Source organism: Varanus komodoensis, unplaced genomic scaffold (genome assembly GCF_004798865.1).
Source record: "Varanus komodoensis strain SLA01 unplaced genomic scaffold, ASM479886v1 scaffold3, whole genome shotgun sequence".
In the NCBI taxonomy this organism is placed as follows: domain Eukaryota; kingdom Metazoa; phylum Chordata; class Lepidosauria; order Squamata; family Varanidae; genus Varanus; species Varanus komodoensis.
This window is the reverse complement of record NW_025335761.1, coordinates 60,792,293-60,808,152: the sequence shown is the minus strand read 5'-3', so window position 1 is coordinate 60,808,152 and position 15,860 is coordinate 60,792,293. Positions and strand designations below refer to the sequence as shown.

The window sequence follows — 15,860 nt, the reverse complement described above, 5'->3', positions numbered from 1 at the left end:
CATGGCCGCCCGCCTCGCCTCGCCTCGCGCCGGCCGCGCACGCCCCCGGGCGCCCGTTGGCTGCGGCTGGGGGCGGGGGGCGCGGGCGCGGCGGCGATTGGCCGTGCCGGGCCCTTGGCGGAGCGGGATTGGCCCATGAGGAGCAAAGACGTTAGGAGTGCGGTGAACGTAGAGAGAGAAAGAGAAGTGGGAAGCGTCTATCTCTACGTTCACACCACACCTTCCCATCTACGGCATCCTGCATGCAATCGGAAGAAAAGGGTTCAGCTCCCAGCGTGGCCGCCGCAGTCTGGGAGTGGACGCCTTTTCCCCCTCCTGGCTACTGTCACACCGACCCGCAATTCAGAGGCTCGGAAATCAGTTCCTTGTCAGAGCAAATTGGTTTATTTACTATTGAATGCATGGATCCATGGGTGCCTAAGAAGGAACACCCCCTGTTAATTTCCTTAGGGTTATATACAGTAGAATACACAAAAGAGGAGTGCGCAGGAAGGCGATTGGATACTTTGATATGGATAGGAAAGCGATTGGATAAAAGTTACATTTCCCTCTAATTAGATGCCTTTGACAGGCCTTCTAAGCTAAAGTTACCTTGAACAGGCTGGCCAAGTTAAGTAAACAAAAAGGTTACGTGTGTGAACTTACAGGGTTAGGGAGGCACTCTAACAAGCCTATGAAACACAGAGATTACACTTGGACAGTTACCCACTAATGGAGTGGGGTCATCTGGTCTTCACCGCCAGACACTGAGGCATCTTTTGATGTGTTTATGGCAAGGCAGTGAGGTGGGATGGTAAGAACTGTTTTTCTGAGTACACTGCACAGCTGGAGCGCTGACTTCTACTACCCTATAACACTTCATCCTGCTTGAGGGATCCTGTGGGCAGTTGGGTTGCCACCTTTTATGCAGCGCTGGACTGGATGGACCTTTGGTCAGAACCAGCATAGCTTTTCATACATTCTTATGTTCGCTGAATCTTACTTCCTTATAACACTGTAGATCACTAAGCGATTCAGCCCGAAACGTAAAAGACCTGGGGATATTTTTTTTTTAAAGAGCCTTCATAGGGTGTCAAAAACACATCCATGATATGCCTCTCTAGGGAGGCTATTCCAATGTCAAGGCACCACCATCATAAAGGGGCTACCCAGTAGCCACCTGCCTCACCTCCTTAGGCAAAGACACTGGAGTTGATTGTCTAGTTCAATTAAACATACATACAATTGTACCTTTGGCTTTTGTTGGCACCTCTGAATTAAATTCAATCTACTTTTATTCTTCTGTTTGTGCTTTTCTAGTCTTTTATTTGTGCTGTGTTGGTGCTACATATTAAAAAGATCTGGTGATCGAAATAAATACAATAGAATGCATACAGTTGGCTCTTCTCCATTTTCATTTACTTAATGTCTTCGTGGGTGCTTCTTGAAAGGGCCTTCTCTCCTTTCTTTGTTAAAAGGGCTGTATGGATGGGAGAGGACGGCATTCGATCTTGGAGGTGGAGAACTCACCCAAGAAGGTGGAAAAAGCAAGTAGAAAGACAAAAGGTTCGGGAGGGGGAGGAGATGGAGAAAGCAAGTGGACAGAAAGCCAGCAAATCCAGGATGCCCAGATTTCTTTATCTGTCTATTCTCATATCGTGCATCTCTACATTCCTTCTATCTCTATGTGCAAAAGAGCCTTGCCCTCTCACTTATGGACGTGTTTTTCGTCATGCAGCTCTGCCAAGTTCTCTTCCAATGGGCAGCTGGCTTCACGGGAGCCCCGCCCTACAGGAGAGGGAGCACCAATCATAGCAGAGTGCATGAGAGTGGCATTACACCCACTTCAAAGTTTGGTCATGCGGAAGAACCAATCAAGAACGTCCTGGGAAGTGACGTTGTAACAACAGCGGCCAGGATTGGCTGGTGATCTTGCCCTGTTGTGGGACGAGGACTGGAGCGAGATGGGTGAGTCGGTGGGGTCTGCTTTGTTTCCAGGAGCGCGGTTACTTTGGTCTCGGGGAACCAGCGTGGTGCCGTGGCTAAGAGCGCGGGATTGGGACCCCGGTGATCCCGGTTCTAGGCCTCGCTTAGCCAGGGAGCCGACTGGGTGACTTCTCAGCCCAGCCTACCTCGCAGGGTTGTTGTGGGGATGAGATTGAGCGCAGGAGTTGGGGAGTGATGGAAGCCGCTTTGAGATGTTTAAAAGAAAAACGGCGGGATATAAATCTAATACATGAATTTCAGTTGGTGGGCTGAGAGCCGGCAGTGGCTGGCCAAGAAAGGGATCTTGGGATGGTGGGGGGGATAGCTGGATGGAAATGTCGATCCACTGTGTGGCTGCTGTGAAGAAGGCAAACTCCCCCTTGGGCATAATCAGGAAAGGGACCAAAAACGGGACTGCAAAAACCCCTTACACGAAGCCTTGGTGTGTCCGCAGTTAAAACACGGGGTACAATTTTGGAGCCAGCATCTGAAATAGGATACCATTAAGTCGGAAAACGTTAAGAGAAGGGCAGCTCAGATGATCCGGGGAGCTGGAGGTACAACTAGGAGAACCTGGGATTGTTCAGCTTAGCAAAAGGATGAGAAAGGGGAGACACCATAGAGGTGTTTAAAACAATGCACGGGGTGGAGAAAGTGCAGAGGAAGACATTTTTCTCCCTCTCTCATAATATTAGAATCCAAAGGGGTCATTCAGTGAAGGTAATGGGTGGGAGATTCGGTACAGGTAAAAGAAAGGACTTCACACAGCATGTAGTTAATTTATAAGTAGTTAATGGAATGTGCTGCTGCAAGATGTAGTGATGGCCACGCATTCAGAGGGCTCTAAAGGGGACTGGACAAATTCACGGAGAAGGCGATCCATGGCTACTCGTCCTGGTGGCATAATTGCTAGGCAACATGGGTGGGGAGACAGCTGGTTATCTGCTGCATGTACAGAATGCTGCACTAGATGGACCTGTGGTCTGATACAGCACAGTGTGATGCAGGCTGGTTTGTTTACTGATGAGCAGACTGAACTGTGCGCGGGTTGGTACAGCCGGATTTGATAGTGTGAAGCCTTCAGGCAAGGTTACGGAGCTCTTAGAGTTGGACACATTGTGCCTTCCCATTTGAGTGAAGCCATGCTCAGTGGCATCCCAAGGCGTGGCTTCTGCTACAGTGCACCCCTGCAGCATCCTGAAGGAGGGGTTGGACTACTCCATCACCCTGAGGGGCGGTTCTGTGTGGTAAGAAACAGGCTTATAAACCTGTCCCTGGGGTACTGCTCTCCCTGTTCCCAACTGTTCGCTCTGCAAAGCAGCATGTTCAGGTAATGGCTGAGGAGGTTACGGCAGGCCTCAACCATGTGGGCACCTTACAAATAATGTTCTGCAAGCTAGATGGGGGTGGTGCCAAAATATCCCCTCCCCCCAAAAAAGCTATACTATCTTACTGTGAGAGAACTCTGGCTGTTTGGAGGTACAGACATTTAATGAATATGTAAAATAACCTTCAACTTTTTAGAATGGAAGAAAGTGTACAAAAGCTGGAAAACTACATAACAATTTGTGGTTGTGGGGAACAGGTAGGGTCATCTGGACTGGCCATCCCCAACTTGGCTCCCTCCAAGATGGGCTGGTTTACCACTCCCAGAATCCTTCATCTACCTGCCTGGTGGGTTCTGGGATCTATAATTGAACACATCTGAAGGATGTCAGGTTGGGAAAGGTGGTCCTAGAAAGCTGGATTGGAATTCCAGGAGAGCCCAATTTTGTTTCTAGCCTTGATGTTCTCCATCCTTATAATTACCATACAATTCTGGAAGCCATACAATGGCAGTGCTTTTATCAGGCCAGCTCAAAATGTCACCGAAAATAAACAAGGCTAGGAGATCTCATAAGCTGGCACCTTTCTTGTGACCTTGAATTGGTCCAACATAGTTACCCTACTTAGGATTTTGGCCTCCTTTTATGGCTGGCACTATTATACAGGGTGTCCCAAAAATTGACATTCTTTGAAATGTGCATATCTGAGTAACTACATGTCCTAGGCAAATGAAATTAAATAGGCTTCATGTTGAACAATAAAAGATTTATTTATCAAAATTTGAACAAGAGATTCAAAGGGATGTAGATTTTATAACCGATTTCACAAAGCTTCACACATGTTCAATATGCTCACCACCTGTGACGCGACACACGTCAAGTCCGTAGTCCACCCCCTGCCAAACACTCTGTAGCTTGTCTTGCGTAACATTGCATAACTAGCGTTAGTTTTTACCCATTTTGTTAAAGTTTGAGATCATTTGAGCTAGAATTGGCTATGTTATTAGACTACGAAATGATGTCGATTTTTTTGGGACAGCCTGTATTGGGGGGAGGGGTTGGCACCATATAGCGTATGTATCAATGTACACAAGGGAGGCTTGATACTGCCGACTGACCCCACTTCTTCTGTGCACATTTGGCAGGACCTGTGTACATATGGGGGGCACGTGTGTTCTTAAACGGTGCCAGGTGTGTTCATGAGGCAAGCCAAGGGCCAGCAGCCCATGTGATCCTGCTCTTCCCATCCCTGGTGCCTATAAAGAATGCAAAACCCATGCCATTTGCGCAGTGGCCACCCCACAAGGAGGACACAAGTGCAGTAGCACCCCTTTGCTTGCATTTCCTAACAGCTGCACTTCTGAGGCAGATGCTTGACTGTCTGCACATACCTCTCATGTATAGGCTTATGGTCCTGGCCATCTTTTCCTCCCAACAATAATGGGATTTGTCCCGTTCCGGTTTTGTAGATGACACGAACTTCCAGATTTCCCCTATCTCTTGGCTCCCTGAAATCAACACCCCACCCCACCCCACCCCGGATTTGCACTGGTGCTGTTCTATGTTGGCATATGTGGTTCTCCTTTGTGTGACTAGGGATAAAATAATGCTAGTGAAATCATGTGTTTGAACATTTTTATGTGTACTGTAGTAACTCTTGGCTTTCTTGTAAGCTGTAGCTATTCAGCCAGACTGCCTTGGTCTTTACTGTGGAAGAACTATAGAAATCGTAAATGGGACTGAAAGTCCAGGTGTTTGTGGGGTAAGTAGAAGGCTCTGAAAAGACTCTTGAATATTTGAAACCATCTCTGTGCGATGTTGTAGGTCCTGGGAAAGCCTTATTGGGTACGGTTGGGTGGAAGGATGGCCTAAATAGAATTTGGGGCCATCAAAATTGTTTCTTAAATATGTGTTCTGTCCTGTTCATTTGTAGCTATATTGTTTCCAAGCAAGTATTTTTAGTATAGCTTTGACAGGAATTTTATAAATGATCTGCAATCAAATTCTGCAGGTGTGTCCAAGAGGACAAAGAACGGATGTCCACAAGATCTGTCGGGAATGTGTGGGATCTCCGGAACGCTATGATTGGCTTTACCTTGGCTTTATGGCAATGCTGCCTTTGATCTTGCATTGGTTCTTTATTGAATGGTATTCGGGGAAGAAGAGGTAAATATTGATTTAAACCAAACCCTGCTTCTTTCGGAGGTAAAGCTCACTGCAATTTTAGACAACCGAATGTGTAGACAATCAGTTATTCACAGGGGTGAACACCTGCCTCTCCCAGAGATTCTGGAACACACTCTGGGAGCTGGTATGTGAACTCACCCTGTGCAGCATTCGGTTTTCCCGTTTACAGCCCTGCTCTTCAGGACTTGTTTTGCCTCTTTCCAGCTCCAGTGCTCTGTTTCAGCACATCACGGCTTCAATTGAATGTGGTGTGGCAGCGATTGTTACTCTGCTTGTGAGTGAGCCCATGGGCTCCCTGCATATCCGCTCCTGCAAGGTGCTGATGCTTTCCGACTGGTACACCATGCTCTACAACCCTAGTCCTGATTATGTTACCACTATTCACTGTACCCATGAAGCAGTCTATCCTCTGTGAGTATGATACCTGTGGCCTTACCTGTATGAGGTGCACTGTTTTGTAAAATGCCCACCCATTTATGGCTTTTTACAAACATGTTTCCTGCCTACTTGGTCCTGTGTTGCAATAGAATTGTATTCACATGTTCTTAGAAATCAAACACTCCAGCTGAAGTGTGTGAAGGAAGCAAAACTGAGCCTGCTCCCCAGAAAGAATCCCAGCAGCTCTTTCTGGAGCTGTTGCAGTTACAAAAATTGTGGCAGTGTCATGGCCATCCCAGCAGGCTGAAATACCTGCTGTCTTTTCTGCATGGTCCAGCTAAATCAAAGGCCTCTCAGCAGCTCTACACACACCTGTGGGTGATCCATGTGGGGACCAGGTGGTATCTGACCTGGCCTGTGCAAAGAGAAATTACAGCTCATGGGCCACAGATACCTCCTAGGTGATCTAAGGAAAAGGGAATAGGGGTGAGGAGTCTGCATGCGTGTGCACTAAGGATACAATGGAAATCTCCAGGCACATTTTCCACTGCTGCAAGCGAGATATGCCAATAGTAAGGTTTATGGTGCTTTCAGGGATTCTGGGTCTGGCTCTAGCAAGGTAGAAGAGACAGACTATTGAGGGAGACAGTGTTGAGAGAAGCAAGTGGCACCAGAGCAAGTCTCCTGGAACACGGCTGCAGGGAAGCTGCACAGTTGTGCCTTGCATTTCTGTGTCAAGTGATGGTAGGTGTGTAGCTCTTGGGCTTGGGAATGCTTGGTTAATGCTCCAATATCCGCCATCTCTCTTTCAGCTACACCATTGTATTTATCTACTATGCCTTCTGTTTGGTGTTGATGATGCTCCTTCGGCCCCTTCTGGTCAAGAAGATTGCTTGCGGGCTAGGAAAGTCAGATCGATTTAAGAGCATTTATGCAGCTCTTTACTTCTTCCCAATCCTTACTGTGCTTCAGGCAGTTGGAGGTGGCTTGCTGTGTAAGTCGTCTTTATGTTCCAAGCCATAGGAAAGGCACAGCCTGCTTCTGGGGGCATATTTACCATGTCGGGGTGGGGATTGCCTCAGGGGGATCTTTTAAAATTTTAACTAAATATTAAAACAACACATAATTTTCTCACTGAAAAGCAGGTAGGCTTAAGCAAAAGCACCTACATCTTAGCCACAGTGTGTCAAACTTACAAGATATATCATTATGAACCTTGGGTACTTCCCAGCAGAGAAGACTCTGATATTGCAAGCTTGCAAATCTTTTAGCATGTAATCCTATGTATGTTTAGGCAGAAAAATGGCCTACAACTTCTGCCAGGGCTGGTTTGTTGGGTGCAGCTGGCCCTCTTCTACCTAAATATTCATAGGACTGCACTTTTAATGAAGTAGTATCTTACAGGCACGAGTCCAGCTGTTGCAGTGGGACTTAGAACTGAGATGTTTTGTGTTTGATGAGAAAAATGTGCAAATTGGTATACATAGAATCATGGAATAGTAGAGTTGGAAAGGGCCAAGGCGGCCACTGGGTCCAGGACACCAAGTTACACCATCCCACTCAGATGACTGGTTTCCTTCTGAATGTCCCCAGTGTGGGAGCGCCCAGCACCTCTCCAGGCAGCTGGTTCCCCTGTCGTATTGCTCTGACAGTGAGGAAGCTTTTCCTGCTGTCCAGCCTGAATCTGGGTTGTCCAACTTGAATTGATTATTCCATATCCTCCATCAGCAAGAAGAGATCTTGACCACTGAGCCCACAGATTTAGAGGTTCCCCATCCCACTCTGAAGGTATCAGTTCTCTTTTTGGAACTCTGTTTAAAACCAGATTGGAAACCAGAAGGCCCAAGATGATCTCGTGAGCAACTCATTCCCCAAGGACTGTTTGCGAGTTCTACACCACGCGTTTCTTGGAAAGTTTGTCATTGCGGTTGAGGCTCTTTTACTTGGAAGTAATTTCATTGACCCCAATGGGGGTGCAGCTGCTTTTAGCGTTTTAGCTTAAGTGACCTGGTAGAAGTATTGGTGTGCGAGGATAACCTGTGGCTGTTTCCTTCCAGATTACGCCTTCCCCTACATCATCATCGTGCTGTCGCTTGTCACCTTGGTTGTGTATCTATCGGCATCTGAAGTAGAAGTAAGTGAAATTCTGCTTCTTTTAAAGACATATCAACCAGATCGTCTTAATGAGACAATCTTATTTTATTCTTATGCATCATTTGTTTTATTATTACATTTATCGATGTTATTGTTGTTATTGGTTTTACTGTAACTGCAGATTTTATTGTATTGTTGTATTGATTAGGTTGTAAGTCACCCAGAGAGCCCTGTGGCTAATGAGGTGGGATATACCTTGAATAAATAAAGAATCAGAGAGATAAGAAAAATATGGGACACACATAGAAGAAGGGATCAGAAATCTTTGAGCTCATGCAGATACCAATGAATCTTTTCTCCCTCAAAATGTCCTATCCTATCAAGCGGAGGTTTTGCCTTCAAAATTACTTATTCTGTGTAGACCTAAGCCTGTAGGCCCCCTCATGTTTGAGGCAGGTGAAGTCTTGGTTCACGCATTCCCTTCACTCTGCAGAGGGTGTTTTCCTCAGCTTGTTTGGCCTTGTGGAGAGGAGAGGCTCTGGGACCCATCTGCTTATCCCTGGGATGCAGTCTTCCCAACCTGGTATGCTCCAGGTGTATTAGAGGTGTAGTCCCACATACCTAGGTTGCTGTATGTGCCTCTGAGAAGAGGAAGTGAAGCAGCAGCGATTGCAAATGATTCCTCCCTCTTCAGTAGTTATGTCTGTCTTTTCAAAGAAGCTGCAGCTTCATTTGCATGAGCAGCAGCTGAACTTGGCTGTGTAGGCAAAAGCATCTGGTACTAGATCAAGCAGTGAATGACTACTTTAAAGATGGCTCTAGTGCTGATCACACAGCTGCAGAGGGCAAGCTGTTATGGAAGGGGCATCTGTTTCTCCTTCTTGGAAAGGATGGAGCAGTAAGCCGGCTGGTCCACAGAACTTCTGAGGGTTTCCTCAGTTCTAAATACAAAGGATTCAGACCCCCTCCTCTCTTTAGAATGCCAAATCAGCAGTGTGTTCCATAAAGAGAATGTTTCAACTTGGTCTTTCCGACAAAGTGGCGGGAACAAAGATGTTTTGAAAGCACGGGGACTGCATTTTCTTTGTTTTTACAAACTATGCATTCTTTTACAATGCCAAGGTACAGTAACCCTTGAGAAGCCTGAGTGCTGAATGCTTCCAGACAATATAGATATAAAAACTAATAGAAATATGTCTCTTGTTTTTACCAGACATTCAAGGATCTCCTTGTCAGGAAGAAAAGACTTATAGTTCTGTTTAGCCACTGGCTGCTACACGCCTATGGAATAATCTCCATTTCCAAGCTGAACAACGTTTACCAGGACTTGCCGCTGCTGGCTTTGGTGCCTGCACCTGCTCTCTTTTACTTGCTTACTGCCAAGTACACAGAACCCTCCCGGATACTCTCTGAGGGAGCAAATGGGCGTTGACTATAACTGATCTCAGTCTGGATAAGTAGCGATCCTCGATGATTGCAGCTACTTGGATCCTTCCTCTTCATTTTCTTTTAGGAAGGTGTCATTTCCCTATGGACCAACTTCCAGATAAAGCAGGTTGACCTTCCAGGTTCATCATTACAGCCTTTTCAAGGCTGACTGTGGCCTCCAGAACAACGTGCGGATGCTTAGTGCATGAAATGCCTTGACTGCTTTATCAGCAGCAGGCAGTAAAGCCCCACTGGCTGGAATTGTGAAGAATCAGGGCCTCTCCCTTCTGTGAAATATGTGTACAGCATACTTGAAAACTGAGTGTAACTTATTTATTTCACCATACAGTGTTAATCACATCTTTCATGAAGAATAGGTGGTTGTTTCTGTCCATAATTCTTGCAGTCCCTTCATTCCTAGACAAGAAGTTTGGGGAAATGTAGCTATTTAAAAAGAAAAAAAACCCCCACCCACTTATCTGCATACTCTTATGAATCGGAACAAGAAGACATGGGCCCTACTCACGTCAGTCGGGCCTTCATAAGAAATGTGCTCTGTGAACCCAGAACCCATCAACTTGTAGGTGACAAATTCCCTCTCCCATAATGAACACCTTTCACCAAATTCATATTTGTTAAGCAGCTGCAAAACTCTCCAGACACAAATCTTTTAGGAGCTGATCTAGCACCAAAGATAACAGAGTGTGAGCAGATGGCGGATGCACCTGACCACACCTGTCTCTCTTAAACCTTTGCTAGACCACAGATTCCATTTCTCCAAGATCCAGCCTGCGCGTTTCAATTGCACTGTATGTGAATCTCCCAGTGGGTAGCTTAGAGCAAGCATCTGTCTGGCCAAATGGTCAGGAAAGGGCCTCTGCCTCCTGTCTAGGCAAACATGCTCTGAGTATAGGGCGTTCCCCCTGTGCTGCACCAGGTTGCCTTTCCACTGGGATGGGCTTCCCCAAACTGTCCGGTACCAGAGCAGACTGTTGGCAAATAGTTTTTCATCTTCCTGCTAATGTTGATACTGGGATCTTCATGGCTCTCTCAGTAGAAGTTGCAGCTTGCTAGAATTTTACAGTGCCTATGTTTTTGTTTCATCTTGTATGCCTTCCCTTGCTCCCCCACTCTCTTTCCCATTTTTAAATAAACCTGTACAATTTGGAATACGGGGGACTGGCTGTTTCTTAAGAACCACTTTTAGGTGGAGTTCCAAAAAGCCCAGCTGCTCTACACACTCATTTAGGTTCCTGCTTTAAGGAGACAGTGGGGAAAGCTGGCTGAGCCTGTGCGTGCTAATGGACTGGATGAGGGTCAGGAAACCAAGACTCGGTGCAGACTAACCCAGAACAATTGCTCAGCTGCAGCCTCAGTGGACTCCCTGCAAGTAAGAGGACAGCTCAAGACAAGCTGCAGCTGAACCTGGGCCAGGTTCTGGACGTTCTTGTTTAAGGGCACTCAAAAGTGGGAAAGGATGATAGAAACAACATCTCGTCTCCCTGGCTGACTGCAACCCACCTTGCTCTAGGACTCCTGCTTCTGCAGTGGACTGGACACCTGCGCAATACCTCTGGGCCGCCGTCAGCTATGCATCTTGGCCAGGCATTGCTGGCTGCAGTGTCTTGCCTGATTAATCTTCGCACTGAATCTCTCATGAATACCTTGTACTGTACTGGGCACTCCCGACTACGGAATGAAAGAAGGCTTACCTTTTCACCCTCTTCTGTGGCTTTGCTTTTTAACAGAGACTCCATCGCCTCGCAGTTTAGTTGTAGTCCGTCGTGCACGTAGTCAAGTTTGTCATTCCTTTTTTTATTCCTGCGGATGTAGTTTCCCAGGATATGTAGGATGTCACGTTGATACTCTAGGAACATCTGTAATGGGATTGGGACACATGGCTCACCTTATAATCAAGAAATTAAATTTTCTACTGCAAAAAACCTATCTGTGTCACCCTGGCCTCTTTCTACATTTCCACACCCTGCTCGGGCACAAAAATAAGCTTTGCTGGGGATAAAAAGGCACGCACCTTTTTATTATTTGGTCATAACTGAGGAGGGGATTCTTTGCAAGTGCAGCCTTGTCTTTCGCACAATATTAAATCTGAGTTGAGGAGAGCATCCTCTGAGCCTTTGGATCAATGCATTGAGAAATGGTAGCATCTCATTAAAACGCTGGTTGTAGTTTGGCCCCATAACTGGGGAGAAACAATCATTGGTATTTGCTAGCTGCCTTCCACGGAGGACTGTGGAATCTAGCTCAAAATTCAAATGGCTGGGTGAATCAGAGCAGATAGGTCTGCAATAGTTGCCAGCCTGCCATGCTTAAGGATACTGCAGAATGTGACACGTGGTTACTTCTTGCAAGCCACAACCTGCTTCTGACTTGCCTTCTGTGTGTAAGGCTGAACAGGCAGAAGAGAAGGATAATGCCTCCTGACCCTCCCCAGATGTCCTGCAAGCTGAATTCTGGGCATGTGCTCATTCAAGCTCATGTTCTGCAGGTGTGCTCAATGTATGGATGCCCAGGTGGTGGCATCCAGAGTGTCAGAGGTGAGGCCAAAGTAACGATCCTGCTTGCCTTTCATGCATAGTGATTATGCAGAAGATTCCTCTCGCACCCAATTTATAAAAGCATCTTTGCCTGAAAAAAATTCTTACTTGCAAAAATTCTCCATGCAATTATTTACAGGCCGGTTTTCTGGGAATTATAAGCAAAGTAGAATTCACATACATGCCTTAAAATTGCACCGGCCTTAAAGGCACTTTGGGCAGAGGTTAAATGCCTGCCATTTTTTAATTTACAACGTCCGGATCTAAGAGCAATTAAAACGAGACTGCAATTTGAAAACAAGGCACCTGTATAAGCAATTTCTCCCAGTGCCTGAGGTTCAATTGGGCAAGAGTGGGAGAACAAACAAAAGTTTTCTTGCTATGAAACTGAAACCCTTCTATTTCTAGCCTGAGAAAACAGGCCACAGTCCATAATCCCACTGAAAGAGTGGCAGTGAGCCTTCATGGCTTTGAAAACTCCCAAGCCTCTTTGTAACAGTTCCATAACATACCTTATAAAGAAGGTCATCCTTTATCCATTTCTTGCTGAAAAGGTCTAAAAGAAATGCAAAAGTGTTACAGTGCGTCTGGAAATATATGCCGGAATTACTTGGAAGTTTTAAATGGTTTAAATGAAGGTATCTAAAATGGTCTTTAGTATTTGCATTCGTGCACTTGAAATCAAATAGCTCTCTACTCACAAAGAACCAATTAATGGATGCTGCCAAAACATGTGTTTAAAAGGCATGCTAGCTGTATTGCTCTGCCAGTGATTAGCTGAATTAAATAGTCCTTTATTAAGGCGGGATTGTCTTGGTTGAAAGACAAGAAACAAAGATGTTTTGCTCAAGAAGACATAGCCTAAGATCCAGAGATGCAACTGGTAGGTGCCAAAGCCGTAATCCACTGGTTAGGCCTTTTTCGGCAGTGTCCCAGCAGATTCTCTAATTCTTGCATCTACTCACGGGTCCAAAATGGCTGAAGACCCGATCTACCCTACTGCTGTCCCCAAGTGCCCTCCTTTATCATTCGAGGTGTGGGGTGTCAGGCAATTGCTTACAAAGATGCCATAAGCCTCATAAGGATCCATGCTAGGGGCTACCTGTTTCGCTGTCTTTCATGCATTTAAAACATTTCTGCACTGCCGATCATGCGAGAACAAGATAAATGATAGGAAAAGTTAAGACAGTTCAATAACATTGTTCTCCAACAGGCATAATAAAAGTATCAATACAAATTTCAATGACACTTTTAATTACAAAAGCAGGCTGAGCAGCCTAACTTGGGACTGAACAGGCTGTAAAAGAAACTACCAGGCACATGGCAAGGGCACCACCAATAACAGTTGCCTTTTCTGTTGTTATGGAACAAGGTGTGTTAATCCAGTCAGTGTGTGCAGATACTTTTCCATTCTTTGATTAGAAATGTTTTAACACTCATACGTTTATTTTATGTACACACACATTCTGCTGTTTGATATTTTGCTCCTCATTTGGGCCTCCCCACTTTTCTTTCTGCTGCTCCAGGAGAGCCATAAAGAAACCCATGCTTGGAAAGGAAAAAAGTGCACAGTGCAATCAATGTCTCAGTGCTAACGTTATCTCCTGCTTTCAGCAATCCAGACTTGAACCTGTAGTCAGCCTTGCTGCTTGGACATTTGGGTCGGCTCCCATTTGGAGCCACGGTGCAGTGAGGATTCTTTTGAGCATGGACCCATCTGGGCAAAAAGAAGCCATAAAGCCATGCCCTTAAAATCTTTTCATGGGGAAGCCAAGAGTCTTTCCAAATGGGTATAGAAGCTCTGATTCATTTTCAATAGGCTGCTGAAGAAAGCAAAATTTTCAAGGTATTTTGATTCATTCTAAAATCTAATGGTAGCTATTAATCACATGCCACTCACCATAAAGGGTTCTCTTATCCTGTTGGGCTTGTTGTCTCTTTGACTGATAGAGTTTTGCCTCACTGTCCATTGTGGAAATATCTTCTTTGAGATATGCAATGCCCTGTAGAGGAAAAAATCCATAATTCCTGTCAGCATCCAACATATCTTCATTAAGAATTTATACAGTGCTTTACATTTCCTAAGAAGTACAGAAATTAAAAACTAGGCTGGCCCTTGCCTGCAGAATCAGAATATTTGGGGGAGGGGGGAGATGAAGGTGGGGAGAGGAGCCAATTAAAGTAACAGTTCTTAAATCTACATTTTTTTTCTAATGAAGAAGGATGTAAAACAGGATGGACACCCTCTTTTCCACCAAGGATTAGTGGAAAAGATTGGAATGAATTTGGAACTAATTAATTGGAATGAATTACATTAAATTAATTAATTGGAATGAATTTTTCAGTGGCTGAACTGCCCATGCTGAGCAAGCCCAGAGTGAATGGAGCCAAAGAAACATATTCTTTTTCTGTCTTAAGATTCCCATGCAACCTCAGAATATTCCTCCTGTGAGAGCTGTCACTGCCAAAACGTTTGGAAAGGTAATGATTTTCGGATGTCCAGTACTCCTCACCCTTCTAAGGTCATCACTACCTTTCACACAAATCCCACATACCATATGCTCCACCCATTCTCTGTCTTCTTTATGCAAACCCACCCACCCCTTTGAAAATACAGATCTGTGCCTTCAGTGTTCTCCCTGCTGTTACCAGGAACACTCCGTTTTCTCCCCAGCCAGACAGGAGTGCCCTTTGAAAGCATGGATCAGGCTGTGGGTTCTGTGCTTTTGAAGGGGCAGAGCCTGCCAGGTTGCACTAGGCATCTACAGTGTGGCTCTGGTCTGAATGCAGCCCACGGCCTGCCAACTCTACTGCAGATCTCCCCAAGGCTCTCCGACAGGCAGACATCTGCCCACTGTAGTATCAGTATGTGCAGATGCAGAAGAAAAAGATTCCACAAAGCAGAAATCCTGCACAATGGATCTGCAACACCCTGAGACATGGAAACAAGAAAGCCTTTTGTAGCACCTCAAAAGGCTACTGTTTTGGCATAAACCTTCACAGGCCAGATGCTGTTAGTTGCATGGCAGACACCGAAAACAGGCATATATTGGCTATACTGAAAGAAGTATTTTACAAACTGAGATCAGAGGTGATGCACTAACAAACCATGGCTTGTTAACTATGAACAATCCACCTACAGTTTGCTGTTGCATTATAAAGTCTGGGATATTTGTTAGCATGGCAGGGGCAACGTAACACAACTCAAGGGGTCAACCCACGTTCAACCTACACTCTGGCTTCCAGTGTTGTGTGAACCAGTCAGTGTCAACTTCAACTATGATTTGCAATTTTGCAGCTTCATGCAGAATCAAAAATATTCAAGGGCTCAAATAAAACATGAACGTAATTTTCAACTCTCCCCCTTGGCTTTTTAAACTTTTGTTCGGTATTGGCCATGTTTATAGATATGGGCCTATGTGTTGATATGTCACATGCAAAATACTCACTGCTCTCAATCTGGCATTTTCTGCATTCAAAATGTAGAGCTGTCTATCAACCTCGTAGTGGTTTTTCTCAATAAACTTCAGAGAATATGTAAACCTTTTCAGCTGGTCTAAAGCCAACTCCCTGTTCTTCTTTATTTCATTTTTTGTGTGATCCTGCCAGGAAATTTTCATTTATTTATTTAAGGACTATACCGCCCATTAACCAGGACAGGTTCTCCGAATGACTATCAATGAATTATTCATTTATGAAGCAAAATGAAAGGATGATTGTGAAGAATTGGGAAAAGCAGACACTAGTCTTTCCTCAAAATTATGTAATATATCTTGACCATTTTAAGTAGAGGTGACTGATGGGGAGGAGGGGGAAAATGTCCTCCTCAGATATTAGATACTGGGCCAGCAAAATTTGGCTTTGCAGCACTTTTGGCCTACAACTCCCATCAGTCCTAGATCTTTTGGATTGCTGGCCTAGATACATT

General features: G+C 45.2%; 1 protein-coding gene across 2 annotated transcripts; it reads left to right on the top strand.

The window, feature by feature from the left end:
• The first annotated feature begins 1,905 nt into the window (after positions 1-1,905).
• Positions 1,906-10,547, top strand: LOC123026793 (JNK1/MAPK8 associated membrane protein). 2 transcript variants are annotated; one of them, XM_044436815.1, is made up of 7 exons: positions 1,906-1,947; positions 4,964-5,052; positions 5,302-5,456; positions 5,682-5,888; positions 6,668-6,849; positions 7,913-7,989; positions 9,163-10,547. In XM_044436815.1, exons 1-7 carry the CDS (start codon positions 1,944-1,946, stop codon positions 9,379-9,381), a joined length of 933 nt encoding a protein of 310 aa, XP_044292750.1. In that variant the 5' UTR covers positions 1,906-1,943; the 3' UTR covers positions 9,382-10,547. The 2 variants fall into 2 exon arrangements, with proteins under 2 accessions (XP_044292750.1, XP_044292751.1); XM_044436816.1 differs by lacking the exon at positions 1,906-1,947 and adding an exon at positions 1,966-3,212.
• Positions 10,548-15,860: the final 5,313 nt, after the last annotated feature.